Raw genomic sequence first — 16,196 nt, 5'->3', positions numbered from 1 at the left:
AAACCAAGAAGAATTAAACAAAGTGTTGCACAGGATGGGTTCCTATCCCCACTTTTGTTTAACTTCTATTTATCAAAGTTACCTTCACCGCCAGAAGGAGTCACTATCATTTCCTACGCCGATGACTGCACAATAATGGCCACAGGCCCAGGCCTACAGATCGATGAGCTTTGTAACAAAATAAACAGCGATCTCTCCAGTTTATTCGCCACGCGAAACCTAAATTTGTCACCGACTAAATCATCGACGACCTTATTTATAACATGGACGCCCCAAATGTTGACCATTTTGACTGTCTTATACCCCAAAATCTTGGGTGTGACGTTCGATCAGGATCTACATTTTGGTGAGCAAGCAGCCGAAATTGTACCGAAAATCCAGAGCCGTAATAAAATTCTCAAACCTCTTGCTGGCAGTACTTGGGGTAAAGATAAAGAAACGCTCTTTATCACTTATAAAGCAATTGGGCAGCCGATTGCATGACTACTCACTGGAAGAAGCTACAGGCCTGCCAAACTACCGCCCTCAGAACAGCCACGGGCTGTCTTCTTATGTCCCTAGAACACCATCTACATAAATTGGTGAGAATACTCCCCATTAGAAATGAAATGCTAACCAAACAGATTGATAACCCAGAAACCTGGACATCCCAACAGACATCTGATAGATGAGCATACACCGCCCAGGGGCTAAAGGAGTAATCTCCGTAAGCATTATGAGGAAATGCGGCACCTGAGAACCCAGTCGTATGGAGCGAACAAGCACAAGTATGTCCTCAGTGAGATCCACAAACAGGCTTCGGACCTCTATGCCAGGAACCCGCCCGTTGAATCATGTACTCAAAAACCAATACCCAAAACTAGCAGAGAAGGAACGCACTCTCTCTAAGAAAACGCGCGTCACTCTAGCCCAACTTCGATCTGGGTACTGTAACATGTTAAACTCTTACCTATCCAGGATCAACCCCGACATACAAAACATATGTCCTGCTTGCAATGTGTCCTCACATTACACCAGCCATCTCTTTACCTGTATTATGGAACCAACGCCTCTAACAACCCTCTCATTATGGTCACCCCCTGTTGAAACAGCAAGTTTCCCTGGACACCCGTTAGAGGACATTGATGACAATTTGTGATTGGTCGTACTTATTGAATGGGGCAAAGCACTGCTACAACAACATTATTAATTTACAATTAACAACTTAGCCGATTTGCGTATAAAGTCATGCCAGCTATCTCGATTTCGCGATAGCGCCAAGGCTCTCCCATATTAAGGCATAAAATATGCAACACTGCGATTAATCAAGCATCACAAATCACACACAGAAGCATTGTGAATGATAACTAACGGCTGAATTCTGTAATTCAGTCTCATCTCAAGTCTCTAAATTTGAGATTTTCCTTTAGAGCCAATTTTTGTGACTTGAGATGGTTTCGGTATTCAGTAAACGAAAGTCACAAAAACAATTCACCATATCAACGAAATTCACCAAAATGACAATTTACTTATACATTGAACAAATAATATAGCATTGCATTTTGTCAACGCAATCTTGAGTAGTGTTTTGGCTGAGCTCGCTAAGACGCGGTTCACAAATTTTATAGAAAAACCCAAAGTGTGTATGTTCGAATTTCAGCAGCGCCACATAGAGTTCGATGTTTTTTTAAGTATTTTCTGTTTTTTAATTTTTTCTATGCTTATTTTAATTTGAGGAATAAAAAAAAATATATTTAAAGCGTTTTTCGCAAATAATTTTCATACTTTTTCTGAAATTTTCACGTTTGTGATCTGCCCCGGCCCAGCTCACAAATTAGTGATTGCTGTTGTGAGGCTGGAGACGCGAGACAGCTTACAGAATGGCAAATTGTCTCAAAAGTGATTTTCACCCCAAAAAGTCTCTAATAGTGACTAGAGACGGCTTACTGAATTCAGCTATAAGTGTGTTATCTTATCTGTCAACTGCCTTACAGGATGTTCAATATGGCTACTTTTTAGCGTTTTGACAGGGTGTTCAATATGGCGGCGCCTATCTTCAGCGGATGATAGAAAGAGATACAGAATGAGAAAGCGATAGTCAATTACAAATCAGGTGATCCAATCACTTTGGTATTTTGACATCTATGCAGAAGATATCACACTTTGTTATCATTCACAATGCACAGAAGATTGTGCATTCACGAGTTCAAAATTGCTTCGTTCTGCGCATCTACGTCACACTTGACTGCTTCAGCGAATGAAAGAGAGGAAAAAACAAGAGCTAAAGGAAAATGACGTAAAAATTGCTCATAAAAAACAGTTGAACTAATGTTTACATGCACAATGTGACACCTTCTATAATTCCATCATGATCAAGCATCGCAGACCACCACAAATCATCTTACCCAGATTGTGCATTCACGAGTTCAAAATTGCTTCCTTCTGCGCATCTACGTCACACTTGACTGCTTGAGCGAACGAAAGAAAGAGAGAAAAAACAAAAGCTAAAGGAAAATGACGTAAAAATTGCCCATAAAAACAGCTGAACTAATGTTTACATGCGCAATGCGCCACCTTCTATAATTCCATAATGGCAGACCACAAAGCACCTACCTAGATTGCGCCTTCACCAGTTCAAAATTGCTCCGTTCTGCGCATCTAGGCCATAGTTGAATCTTGATCAAATAAAAAAAGCTAGAAAAAAAAACTAAAGGAAAAGAGTCAATTCATACGTCATAAAAACAGCTGATCTAATGTTTACATGCGTAAAACAGCTGATCTAATGTTTACATGCGCAATGCGCAATCTTCTTGTGTGATTTGTGAGCGCAGACCTAGTGATAGAACGATACGAATACTTTTCCAAATAATATCCTCTTTGCTTGCATGTTAAATTTCTATCCGTATCTGGATCGTGCTTCATTGGAACGCGAGGATTGTAATCACTTACAAAAAAACACGTGGCAGCGCCGCTCCCAGCCCAGCTGACTTCTTATCAGTTCTTCCAATTGAATACGTGGAATAAATCAAAATTTATTAACTTTTGACTAATATTATAAAATATATCGATTGACTTACATAAGAACGTTCTGACGGAGAAGCAGATTTAATTAAATTAAATATGCAACACTGTGACTAATCGAGCATCGCAGACCACGCAAGACAAATAAAACAAGAGGGATAAGCCTGGTGTTTTAGAGAAGCTTTCACCATTTAATTTCTAAACTAAAAAAATAATTGATGTCAAGTTGATATTAAGAATCTTCAGGAACTTAGCATATAATAAAATTGCATTTAGCATTAAAAATATTCCAAAGGTCAGAATGTCTACAGCAAATTTACAAAAAGGTGAGCTTCTACTGATTTTTGATGTGGACGGTACATTGACCTATCCTCGCACTAATGTCGAGCCGGAATTTGAAGAATTTCTTTATACAAAGGTGAAACCACGCGCCAACATTGCTACTGTGGGAGGATCGGATTTAGAAAAAATGTTTGAGCAACTAAATGGCAAAAAAATACTTAAGCAATTTGATTTCCTGTTTCCTGAAAATGGCTTAGTACAAATTGATCACGGTAAAGAAGCCGGTAAACAAAATATCGTACAGCATTTAGGTGAACCAACATTGAAGCGATTTATTAATTTTGTACTACGCTATCTGTCCGAATTAGATTTGCCAATTAAACGTGGAACATTTATAGAGTTCCGTAATGGTATGATGAATGTCTGCCCCATGGGTAGGCAATGTTCCCGCACAGAGCGGAATATGTTCGTAGAATATGAAAAAAAGAATAAAGTTCGCCATGAAATGATGAAGGTGCTTCAAAAAGAATTTGCGGATGTAGATTTACAGTATAGTATCGGTGGACAAATTAGTTTTGATGTTTTTCCTAAAGGTTGGGATAAAACATATGCTCTGCGTTACATTGAAGCAAATTACAAATTTAAAGAAATACATTTCTTTGGTGATAAGACTGAACCTGGCGGTAATGATTATGAAATTTTCATTGATCCCCGCGTGATAGCACATAAAGTAGCTACACCTGAAGACACTCGACGCATCGTAACAGAAATGCTGCAACTATCGTGTTGAGAAATTTTAGAAATCGTCCCCGGTAATATAGTATCACAATTTCTTAATTACAATTGTCCAAAACATATTGATTTTAAAGAGAGATGTAATTAAGTGCTCGTTTGAAAGTAAGTAAGGATATTTGTAATTTTACAATAAAAATTTTAAGCAGTTAGCAGCTACTACACTTTTTTTTGGCCCTAAGAAGCATTGTGAATGATAACTATGTGTGATATCTTATCTGTCAACTGCCTGCCAGGATGTTCAATATGGCTACTTTTTAGCGTTTTGACAGGGTGTTCAATATGAAGGCGCCTATCTTCCGCGGGTGATAGAAAGAAATACAGAATGAGACAGCGATAGTCAATTACAAATCAGGTGATCCAATCACTTTGGAATTTTGACATCTATGCAGAAGATATCACACTTAGTTATCATTCACAATGGTAAGAAGTACAACAGTGCCAAATAGCATCCACAAAAAAAACGAACAAGCATTTTATCAGGTCATTCCTTCAAAAAACGAGAGTAATCCATAAATAGTGTAAGGAATAATCCTTTAAGCACTGATGACCTGATACGAAACATTTATTCTCTCTCAATTCGTTTCCAGGAATGGGTCTTGAAGTTCATTCGATTATAAACAAAAGTTCATTGTTGTTGTTGTAGCGATTAGGTTACTCCCCGAAGGTTTTGGGGAGTGTTATCGATGTGATGGTCCTTTGTCGGATACAGATCCGATACGCTCCGGTAACACAGCACCATTAAGGTGCTGGCCCGACCATCTCGGGAACGATTTATATGGCCACATTGCCATCCCTCCCTCCCCACCCCCAAGTTCCATGAGGAGCTTGTAGTAGATAAGTGAAAAATATGAAATAATATATTTCGATTGCGTTGCTTTGCTTTGTTGCTCTGGCACCGCCATGAGATGAACGGCTAGCCCCTTTTTTCACTTTGATGCGACCAAAAGGTTTATGTACGTGCATATGTATATCCACATACAACAAAAAAGGAAAAAATTTATAAGAAATTACGAAATTAGATCACTTGGTGAAGTATCTGCGTTGTCGTCCGCAAAAGGCTGTTAATTAAACATGTTGCGTTAACCTATACGTATACCTACAATTTATCTCATCTGTAAAAAATGGAATGTAGCAACGCTCCACGAAAACATGGCCTTTATGCATCCATTTACATCAATGCGAAGACTAAGAAGCTGAATTTTTCACCAATCGAAAGTTGCTACCAAAACCCGTTTCGTGTGCAGCCCTTCGATGAAGGGTGTTGTCACTGATAAATTTTCGATGGGTGGAAAAGAGTTATTTTTTTCTTCGGATTTGTAATCCTGACAAAAATTCGAGTTTTTTGATATCCCATTTGACAATCTTGAGTAAATTTTCGGTGAAAATCATAAATTAAACCTTTACCATGTAAAATACCCCAAAGTTATTCTGAAATGCCCAAATTTGATTTTGAGCATGATGGCATCTATGGCCAATTCCATAAAATATGCACATTTTCACGCGCTCTCAGAGAGCGAGAAGTTTCATATCAGGTCATCAGTGCCTTTAGGAGTATAGGAGTGTCATCAGTGATAGGAGTGTTCCAAAACTAATCTGCTTGGCGGAACGATACAAGGTGGCAGCATGGTGACATACCTACATACATAAATAAAAATTCCATGTACTTGGTTTTTGTAAATTCGGTGGACAAATGTCAAAATCGTACTGCGCCGGAAGTTGATATATCAAATCAAATAAAAAAAGGTTATAATCAGTTGTTCGATGCGGCCACCTTGAATCGTTCCGCCATGCTAATCTGTATTCATACAAAAAATGTGCTCCAATTAACATTGCGATGTCCTAGGAGATGAGTAGGTGATCCCACTCTTGCTTTGTTTGTCAGTATTCCATAGAGTACATACGTGAGAGTACTTTCCAAAGTACTTTCACTGTAGTACTCCATGGAGCACCCACAGAGGATCATATGCCAAAGTACTAAAGAGGAATTGTGTCGGAAAGAATTATCGAATTTAAAATGAAAGTAAATGAAGAGGAGCAATAAAACTTTTATATTTTTCACTACGAATATTCTTATGCTATTTAGCATTTCCGTGAAGAAAGAAACTAATATTTCTCTATACCAAAGAGGATAAATACAATAAGAGCCGTCACTCGTTATTTTTTAGGCATTTACTCGATGTATACTGAGAGGTAGTCGCTACTTTTTTTTTGGGCGAGATGTTTATAAATGTCTTCTATACATTTTCGTGGGGTATTTGTGTTTATTTTTCCGACTGTATTTAATTAATTTATTTAATTCTTTTTCCAAAAATCACAGTTGCACAAGGTACCTACACGGCATGGATAAATGCGAGACAATTAAAAATGTCCCTCTCAGAAAACATTCGGCATCAATTTTTTCAATTTCCAGCGAAATGCTCGCCACAAAATAACGAGTGACGGCTCTTATTGTATTGATCCTCTTTGTCTATACTATAGTATGTATACATAAAACCAGTGCGCGGTTGCATTTTATCACAGTTGCCATAGTAAAATTTTATTATCAGTTATTTGTATGCAATATTTTACTTTTGGCAACTCTGTTCGATCGTCTTCGTGTCGTGATCACGGTCGTTAAAATCCGCAAACCCATTGCAAAGGAGTATTGTTAGAGCATTGTACAGGTTTACAAGTATGATATGTATGAGAGGGAAACAATTTCTTTCCCTTTCTAACACAAGGCAGTTTGACACTTCGGTCAGTGTCAAACTAGCGTGGAACCCAGTGGAACCTGCGTGGAACATGAGTTTTGACACTGAACGAAGTGTCAAAATTACCGGGGTTGCTTCGTCGAAAGCGACACAGGGAAGCAAAAAAGGGATCGGAATATCAGATATGGGTTGCTGTGATGGTAAATTTTTTTGAACGAATTTAGTAGGAAATTTTAAGTGCACCCATATGGGTCCTTCAGAAAATTATAAAAAAGTCTTCAATTGGGGTATCTGAGGACGCGTAGTTATTTCAGTATTAAGAATACAAACACCGGAGTTAAATTTTTCTACCCGTTCAAAAGTTCTCCGCGAAAAACAGTTTGAAACCGAGGTCGACTGCAATAACCCGTCCAAAAAAGCGGAAAGAAAAACGAATAGACGCGTTTTGTCCTGTTGTCAATAGTCCGAAGAGAAAAAGTGTTGGAATTATTGGAAGCGAGGCAAAAACGCGTCTATTAATACCTCCCCCGACGGTTTTGGTCCTGTTTTAGCAATCGTCCCCGGTAATAAAGTATCACAATTTGTTAATTAAAATTGTCCAAAATATATGGTTATTATAAAGAGAGATGTAATTAAGTGCTCGTTTGAAAGTAAATAAGTATATTTCTTTGTAATATAAGAAAAAAAAATTTTAAGCAGTTTTCGATAGCAGCTACTAAACTTTTTTTGGTCATAAGAAGTACAACAGTGCCTAATAGCATCCACAAAAAAAACGAACAAGAACAAGCATTTTATCAGGTGAGCGTGGCTGTGTATGTGCGTGCTGCTACATATCCTACTTGTAGACCTGTACAATGTTGTTAGAGTACTCCAACATGAAGAAAATGGAACACGTAATCCAACAATTTTTGTAGGGATAGTGTACCTATACAAGTGTGTCAACTAAGCGATAAACGTCAAAACTGCAAACAGCCTCACTCACCTGATGCAAATCTCAGGTCTAGAGTTGCATTTTTGGTACTTAAGAGTACTTCAAACTGAGTTGCAGTTGATAGTTTAATAAAACTTTGTAGTATTTACAGATGAAATAGTTGCATATATTTCCGCGGAAATAAGAATACTAGAAGATTTGAAGCCTGCAACAATGCGAAAATATACGGAAAGCAAAATTTATTTAAACTAGAGTCAAAATATAAAGCGGCACACGTGTAACATGGAAAATTTTCACTTCTAGGTCTGTTTACACAAATGCATAAGGGCAAAATTATAGAAACGCTTTGGTCTCTTCAAAGCAAAGATAACGTACGGCGTTTCTTTGTTTTTCGTATGGCGTTGTCAAAGCGTAGGCACGCAACCAAAGCATTTATGTAAATTTTGCGATACTTCGCCCGACAGATGAATTAATGAATGCAACACAACCAAAGCGTCTGTGTAAATCCGCCTTAATTTTTGTAGCTGTGAAAGTCTCCTGCAAATAAAATGGTGCTGTAAGTGCAAACAAATCAAACTCCTATATGACACTACTTTATTTTCTATGTATTTTTCTTATATTTTCTCTTATATTTTTTGTCGAGGGAGTCAAGAAGGTTTCAGTACTGGTGTAAGTGTGTGAACTATAGTTGTTGTTGTTTTATCGACCTTCATGGTTAATGTTTAAATAATAATCAATCTCTAGGCCAGATCAAATATATATAAATTTAAACCACAAAATGATTATGTGTAAACATATATTTGTCAATTTTTATTTTTGTCGATATTACGACTTCATTCTGAAGTCATCTGCAGGAACCGTGGAAGTCGACCAGGAGTATTCCACGGTTCCTGAGGATTACTTCAGAATGAAGTCGAAATATCGACAAAAATAAAAATTGACAAATATATGTTTACACATAATCATTTTGTGGTTTAAATGTATATATATTTGATCTGGCCTAGAGCTTGACTATTATTTAAACATTGTGTGAACTATATTTAAAAAAGCTAACGAAATACAAGAAATATACAACGTAGTTCATTAAAAGCAAACCAGTTTGTATTTCGATAGGGTTTTTTGACATTAGACCGTTTTTTCTTTATTTTTTCTGACAAATGAAAATTTTGTTTTTAGTTTCAAAATTTTGTGCATAAAAACACAACTAAATTCAAAGTGTAAATTGTGTGTGCAAACGAGTTTTCAATAAGTGTACATTTTTCAGTTTTTCATAGTTAAGGAATTGATCTCCAGATTTTTTTTTTACACAAATATAGTGAACTTGGGTACAGAAATTCAAATTAAAAAGTTTTTCACAATAATTTGAAAAACTCTACGTTTTCTCTGCTTTTTACACTTAAAGGAGTAACCCTCCGTAATAAATTAAACTTTTAATGAAAATCAATAACTCTGAACTGAACACTTTTCGCCATGATATAGTACTTGTACACTATGAGGAACCGTAGCGTTCGGTCGTGAATATGTCGTCATCGGTTGATACTTTTTTTTTACTTGCAACTACAGCAGTTTTATTAAATAAAAAGAAAAGGGAAAAGGGTGATAAAAGGAAATTGTGGATGAAAATCTTATACGCACAACGGAATACATTGATAAATTTTAATATGAATTTCTGTCAATCACACCCTGCGACCATGATGGAATTATAGAAGGTGGCAATTTTTACGTCATTTTCCTTTAGCTCTTTTTTTCTCTGTTTCTTTCATTCGCTGAAGCAGTCAAGTGTGACGTAGTTGCGCAGAACGAAGCAATTTTGAACTCGTGAATGCACAATCTTCTGTGTGTGATTTGTGTATTAGTATAGATAGTAGCGAATGACTGCTTGAGCGAATGAAAGAAAGAGAGAAAAAACAAGAGATAAAGGAAAATGACGAAAAATTGCTCATAAAAAACAGCTGTTCTTTTGTTTATATACGCAATGCGCAATCTTGTGTGTTTGATTTGTGATACAAATACACAAACCACACAGATGATTGTGCATTCACGAGTTCAAAATTGCTTCGTTCTGCGCATTGACGTCACACTTGACTGTTTCAGCGAATGAAAGAAACAGAGAAAAAAAACAAGAGCTAAAGGAAAATGACGTAAAAATTGCTCATAAAAAACAGCTGAACTAATGTTTACATGCGCAATGCGCCACCTTCTATAATTCCATCATGATACAAATATATCAGTGATTGGAATTTTGGCGGCAATTCGCCAATAGCGATATTTCTTCATGAAGCTATATTTTTTCACTCGGTTGTGTTTACTTTTAGCTAGTTTGCTCTTTCAGGCGACGTTATTTTGAATTGATATTTTTATAAACGTTTTGATCTGTTGGGCTGCGAAAGTTTGGTTGTATTATTTTCTTTAATAAAAATATGAGAGCAAATTATAGTATAAAAAGCAGTGAAATGTGGCAATTTAATGAGCCCATAAATGAAAAGCCCGGTGATAATTGTAGAAGTCCCCGTTCATATAAATGTTTCGTGAAGTGTATAAAAGAAATTAACTGATTAATTAGTTTAAAAATCTTACTTTAGTTAATAAAAGTGCGTGAAAGGTATATTACCAAAGCGAAAAAGATTATTAAACACCACAACAGCTTGGTTAGACATTGTTGAAGCGTTTAAAAGGCTAAAAATTGTTGGAAACTAGAAATCACCCTTTTCTCTAGTCCGCGTGGTTTAAAACTGCCTTTCGTAATTTACAAAGGCACGGGGATGCAAACAACGTTTAATAGCTATTTTCCTTTAGTTTCGGGGACGGATATAGCTGAAGAAATTAAATTTTTTATCTTTTTCAATACTTGTTTGCTTTTTGTAGCGACGCTCTAAAGTAGCTTCGTGTGTAGATCTTAGGCGTAGAGAAATTGTAGCTATATGAAATATCTTGTACGCGTCTATGACGCGTAGCCTCGTGTGCACCTTGTCTAAAGGGCCCATTACTTATACTTAGCATATGCTTGACTTGGCTTGAGAACTGTCACTTACAGTTCTGTTAAATGAACATTGCATGTTACTGATTACTCAAAACTTAGCAACACTTAACTTGACTTAAGGCCCCATTACTGATACTTAGCTTAGACTTGACTTGGCGTAAACTTGGCAACTTAGCCTTGATTATACTCCACTTAGCGCATACAATCTGGCATCATAATCAATAAATATCAATTTGTATGACAAAATGTCAAAATGAAATGGAAACAAACAAATGGCATCTCAAAATGTAAACGTCACTTAGAACTTTCATAGAAAATCAAAATTCAACAGACTTCTAAAGCCCCCATTACTAGTACTTAGCATAGACTTGACTTGACTTGGCGTAAACTTGGCGCATACAATCTGGCATCATAATCAGCGTTGAAATTGATTTTTAAATAAATGTTAATTTGTATGACAAAATGTCAAAATGAAATGGAAACAAACAAATCGCATCTCAAAATATAAACGTCACTTAGAACTTACATAGAAAATCAAAATTCAACAGACTTCTAAGTCAAGTTAAGTGTTGCCAAGTTTTGAGTAATCAGTAACATGCAATGTTCATTTAACAGAACTGTAAGTGACAGTTCTCAAGCCAAGTCAAGTCTATGCTAAGTATCAGTAATGGGCCCTTAAGTCAAGTTAAGTGTTGCTAAGTTTTGAGTAAACAGTAACATGCAATGTTCATTTAACAGAACTGTAAGTGACAGTTCTCAAGCCAAGTTTTGTGAGCTGTAATGAACATTGTGAATGATAACTAAGTGTGATATCTTCTGCATAAACGTCAAAATTCCAAATTGACTGGATCACCTGATTTGTAATTGACTATCGCTGTCTCACTCTGTATTTCTTTCTATCACCCGCGGAAGATAGGCGCCGCCATATTGAACACCCTGTCAAAACGCTAAAAAGTAGCCATATTGAACATCCTGTCAGGCAGTTGACAGATAAGATATCACACTTATGCGGCAGTTACTCACGAACGTACGTAGAAAAAACGTGTCAGCTGACACGACCTATCTTATGAGTGTGCAATGTAAACGAAAACTCACCGACGTGCAACGCCCGTACGTACGTAGCCCGGAACGTAGAAATCACAACAATTTTGATTTTTTCCGTATGAACGTGTCAGCTGATCGCTCCCTCACTAGACAGAGTTGCCTAGTAAACTTTTGTGCGCTAATTTTTGACCGTTTGCAGTTTTATGCAAAAACGCCTAATTAAAGTTTGAAAAATTGTGGAAATAATTCGAAATAATTATGTAAAAGTGCTGATTATAAATATTTAATCTATTTATACTTATTTAATATGTATTCCGGCCTTTTACAATATTAAAAATTAAATTGGAAAAAGTTGATGTTTCCATAAGCATACATGCTAAATGGTCAATGGCAACAGTGCTTATCTGTAAACAATACACACGCAAATATGTTATGTACATGTACACAGACGCACACATTGATTTCTACGGGCTTGAGAGTTCGGTCAAACGTACTTCGTACGACAAACGTCCTTACGTACGGCACACGTCGGTGGGTAACTGCCGCATTAGTTATCATTCACAATGGTAATGAATTCGCCTTGGCGAATCCCATCAGCTGATTGCTTCTTCTTGATAATTTTCCATACAGCGCCTTGTACTACAACATGTCAGTTAATCGAAATCAATGAAAAATTTCTTTTAACTCAAGGCGAATTCATTACAGGTGGTGTTATCCCATCAGCTGATTGCTTCTTCTTGATAATTTTCCATACAACGCCTTGTACTGCAACATGTCAGTTAATCGAAATCAATGAAAATTTTCTTTTGACTTGACATTCTTCTGTACGGCGAATAGGTTGAATTCGCTTTGTCACCACCTAGTATTGATTCGCCTTGTTTTAACTTGACATTCTTCCGCACGGCGAATTGGTTGAATTCGCTTTGCCACCACCTAGTGTAGATTCGCCTTGACATTGTTTACTACATTTTTGACATTTCTTCATTTTCGTGCATTAATTTATTCAAATCGTTTGTATTTGCGGATGTTCTAATGGTTCTAAGGAGTATTCATTTTGTCATGCAACAATATTTGAAATTTTACATGAATCAATAAATTTTTGCACATGATAATATGTAAGTAAAAACGGGAGCATCCATATACAACGTTACCGTCTTGCATTTAACGTTTATTGAGCAGACGGACGTCGAAATCCAGAGAAAAACGGTGTGCATATAATGTAAATATAATTGTTACCAAAACATCTCTTGTTGTTAAACTCAAAGTCTAGTCTTCCCGGTTTCAAATTCTACAAAAATTTGTGATAGTTTTTCTCTACAATTGTTATCGGTCGCGTTTTCTCTGGGCAAACTTGTTTAATTGGGTGGCGTGGCAATTTACCGTAGCAGCTACTTATTTGAGTGATTTAGTGCTAAGATAACTGAAATAGTTTGGTAAAATGTCCATAAACTTACGAACCGTGTACGCATTCGCAAGGGAAATGTATCCAAAGAAGTCTACAACACCAATACAATATGGAACTGCTGGATTTCGTGGCAAGTGAGTATACTAATTTTTGTAATTTGTTGCTATTTGAGATCATGCGAAGTATTAGAAATTACTTTAGTTCCAATATACTTGCTCCACTTTTTTTAAGTTAAGCAAATATTAAGTGTACCGAAGTAGCCGGAGTTAGATATTTCCTGTCCACATACGACTGCACCCGCTTCTATACATGTATGTATGTATGTAAACGAGAACAGCATGAGCCATCATATATACTTGTGTGTAAATACGTATATACTAGCCTGTCTCCTCCCGCAAGTTCCCATCTTATCGAGATTTATTTTTAGAATTTATTTTATTGTATATCGCAAAGGTGTGTTTAATATTACTACTTGTGCCGCTTTGTTAATTTAAATCCTGTGGATGGTGTAAATTACTTAAAGCGACTACTTGCTACTTCCTCATACTAAATCTGGTGCTACGCCAAAAATTCTTAAACGATTAATGGGAAGAGCTGTACTGCTAAAAGGTCAGAGCCTACGTATGTGCTTCTATGTAGGTCTACATATTATTATTGTGGGTTGGGACGAATTTGAAAAATGCAAATGTAGACATATGAGCATGCATAATCACACTTATATTATGCTACAAAATGTTCAACCTACTCTTGCCTTGGATCCTCGGCACTGGGGAGTGTTATCGAGGTGATGGTTCTTTGCCGGATGCAGACCGGTACGTTCCGGTACCAAGCCCGACCATACTGGGGAACGATTTGTTATGACTACATGCGACCTTCTGGGTCATACCGCCCTCCCACCCCCTAGATCCATGAGGAGTTCGGGGTCGCCAGAGCCTCGGCTGTTAATGGAACAGGATTCGCCACGGATAGGTTAGGTTGACAATTGGGTTTGCAGAAGCTACGTATTGCGCTGGCAACCTGGAAGGGCTGCACTATACAAACCCATTGAATATGGTATTTTAGTCACCTCTTACGACAGGCATACCTACCGCGGGTATATTCTATTATAACCCCCTAACCCGCACTATTGCGGTTCTTCGTCATCAACTTTACCCCCAAGTATGTGTATACTCGTGTATACAAATATACATATGCAAGTTCATACAAATGTAGGCGCCCAGAATTTCTTACTTTTGCTGTTGATTATGTTGTATTACAGAAGCTAAGAGTATTAGGGCCAAGTATTCGTAAAGTAGGGCGTTTGTGTTTATTTGAATCACAGCTGGTCGGCTTTGCTACATATAACATTAGGTTAATCACCTGCGGCCTATTGCATCTCTCCCTTCACTCTCATATACAACGAGTAAACATGCGTATGTTAGATAGGTGTACATTGGTATTTGTGTATAGTTTACCACGTATAAAACTATTTGAAAATTCTTTTGACCGGTTTGAACTTATTTGTATATTATTTATGCAAGCCATTATATTTTTGTTTTTTTGCAATTTAATGAAAATACTTCAAGGCAAACACCTAATTGCCAACATTGTCCATACGCCATGTAGGAAGGCAATTCGCATTCAGATTTAATGAACAGTCTATGTGGAGAGATTGTCTTTGTATTTAATTAATTTCTTATAATATGGCTGCATAGTATTGCATGCGGCTTTGCTATTTTAGCATAATCTTGTATACATTTTCTATAATAGCCTTGAGCCCAAGGCGCTTCCCAAAGGCAGTCGGTTCTATGTACCGGAGCGACCCTGGATTTTTCCCGACCAAGGGCTGTCATTTCAGTGTAACCCCATTTAATTTGTTGCGTCCCTCCCACAAATTGTCATCCTCCCAGCAGCTCCTTGCAGCGGGACTGCTCCATATTCTCTTGCTACGGGAAGGTATCGAATCCAATCCGGGTCCGTCTCCTGACCCCGGTCCTGAGAAATGGTTTTGCTGCATCTGCCGAAAAAGAATCTTTTTAGGACGGCCATACTCTGTTCAGTGTGTCTCGTGTAAGGGATGGTTGCATCGGACAGGTTGTTCTGGGCTTGATCCCAAAACCCAACGTCCACGTAACTTTTATAAATCTTTTGTGGCTCCTTGCTGTTCACGCGCCCCCCACTAGCTTCCAGCAGCCGAGCTGCTCAGCAAGCCACAACTAGTACCCGCTGCTGCTCGCGCCACGCGGCGCCAAAAACTCAAACAGCTGCTACCACTCATAACTACTATCTTCGTAGTAGAGTCGGTAGCAATGCTGAGCATCAGCCCCTGCCCCCGTCTTCTCCCCCCCTCTTTTGCGGCAGCAATCGTGTAGGTCAGGAAAACAGACTCTTAGTCCCTAACCCCGTTTGCACCATTTGCCAGCACAGAATATATATGTTTGCGACATCCGCCCAATGCAGCTCCTGCCGTGGGCGGTGCCACTTTCCTAGATGTTCTGGTCTCCGCGACGCAACCCCCCGACGGGTTTCATTGCGCCATGTTGCCAGGTCGCAAACCCCAATCTACCGGGTACCCCAATGCTTGACCAAGGACGCCCAGTCCCAGGGCCACAACAGCAGTTGCGTCCTGGCCTTCCTCAACCCAGGCGTATTTACACGTCACTTACTCCCAGAGTGGCGACGTCTATGCACTTCAGAATTCTGCAGTTAAACTGTAATGGATTAACTGGGAAGATCACGGAGATAGTCGATTTCATGAAGCGGCACAATATCCGAATTGCTGTGATTCAAGAGACTAAACTCACAGCAAGATCTGCACTGCAAACCTGTTCTGGGTATAATGTCCACAGAAAAGATCGCATGAGCGGAAATGGAGGCGGCCTCGCGTTTATCATACACCACTCTGTGCAATATCATATATTTGATCCTGACATCGACCGCAGGGACAATTTCTTAGAACGTCAAGGCCTATCTGTCCGGTCAGGCGATGCAATCCTAGAAATCATCAACATCTACATCCCCCCTGCCACCTGTTGTCCCAGTTGATACCGCCCTAATATTAGCGTCTTACTCACTGGCAACAATCGCATT

The 16,196-nt window shown here is 38.1% G+C and overlaps 3 protein-coding genes across 4 annotated transcripts in view; all 3 read left to right on the top strand.

The window, feature by feature from the left end:
• LOC137253349 (ribosomal silencing factor RsfS-like protein, 312) overlaps positions 1 to 16,196 on the top strand; it is a 196,636-nt gene that overhangs the window by 4,674 nt on the left and 175,766 nt on the right. The gene's annotated exons all lie outside the window — the stretch shown is intronic.
• Pmm2 (phosphomannomutase) overlaps positions 2,927 to 16,196 on the top strand; it is a 43,983-nt gene continuing 30,713 nt past the window's right edge. The window contains exons 1-2 of one of the 2 annotated variants that reach the window (XM_067790097.1): positions 2,927 to 4,179; positions 8,002 to 8,175. In XM_067790097.1, the coding sequence (XP_067646198.1) occupies positions 3,302 to 4,072 (771 nt within the window). In that variant the 5' untranslated portion in view covers positions 2,927 to 3,301 and the 3' untranslated portion in view covers positions 4,073 to 4,179; positions 8,002 to 8,175. Of the gene's footprint in view, positions 4,180 to 8,001; positions 8,176 to 16,196 lie in introns of those variants that run through there. The other variant, XM_067790096.1, reaches the window with a different exon arrangement.
• The window catches only part of nst (phosphoglucomutase 3-like protein nst), a 37,267-nt gene continuing 33,766 nt past the window's right edge, over positions 12,696 to 16,196 (top strand). The window contains exon 1 of the mRNA XM_067790094.1: positions 12,696 to 13,261. Within this exon, the coding sequence (XP_067646195.1) occupies positions 13,161 to 13,261 (101 nt within the window). The 5' untranslated portion in view covers positions 12,696 to 13,160. The remainder of the gene's footprint in view (positions 13,262 to 16,196) is intronic.

Source organism: Eurosta solidaginis, chromosome 5 (genome assembly GCF_040869045.1).
Source record: "Eurosta solidaginis isolate ZX-2024a chromosome 5, ASM4086904v1, whole genome shotgun sequence".
Lineage (NCBI taxonomy): Eukaryota > Metazoa > Arthropoda > Insecta > Diptera > Tephritidae > Eurosta > Eurosta solidaginis.
The sequence above is the reverse complement of the archived record's forward strand: the minus strand, read 5'-3'. Positions and strand labels throughout refer to the sequence as shown.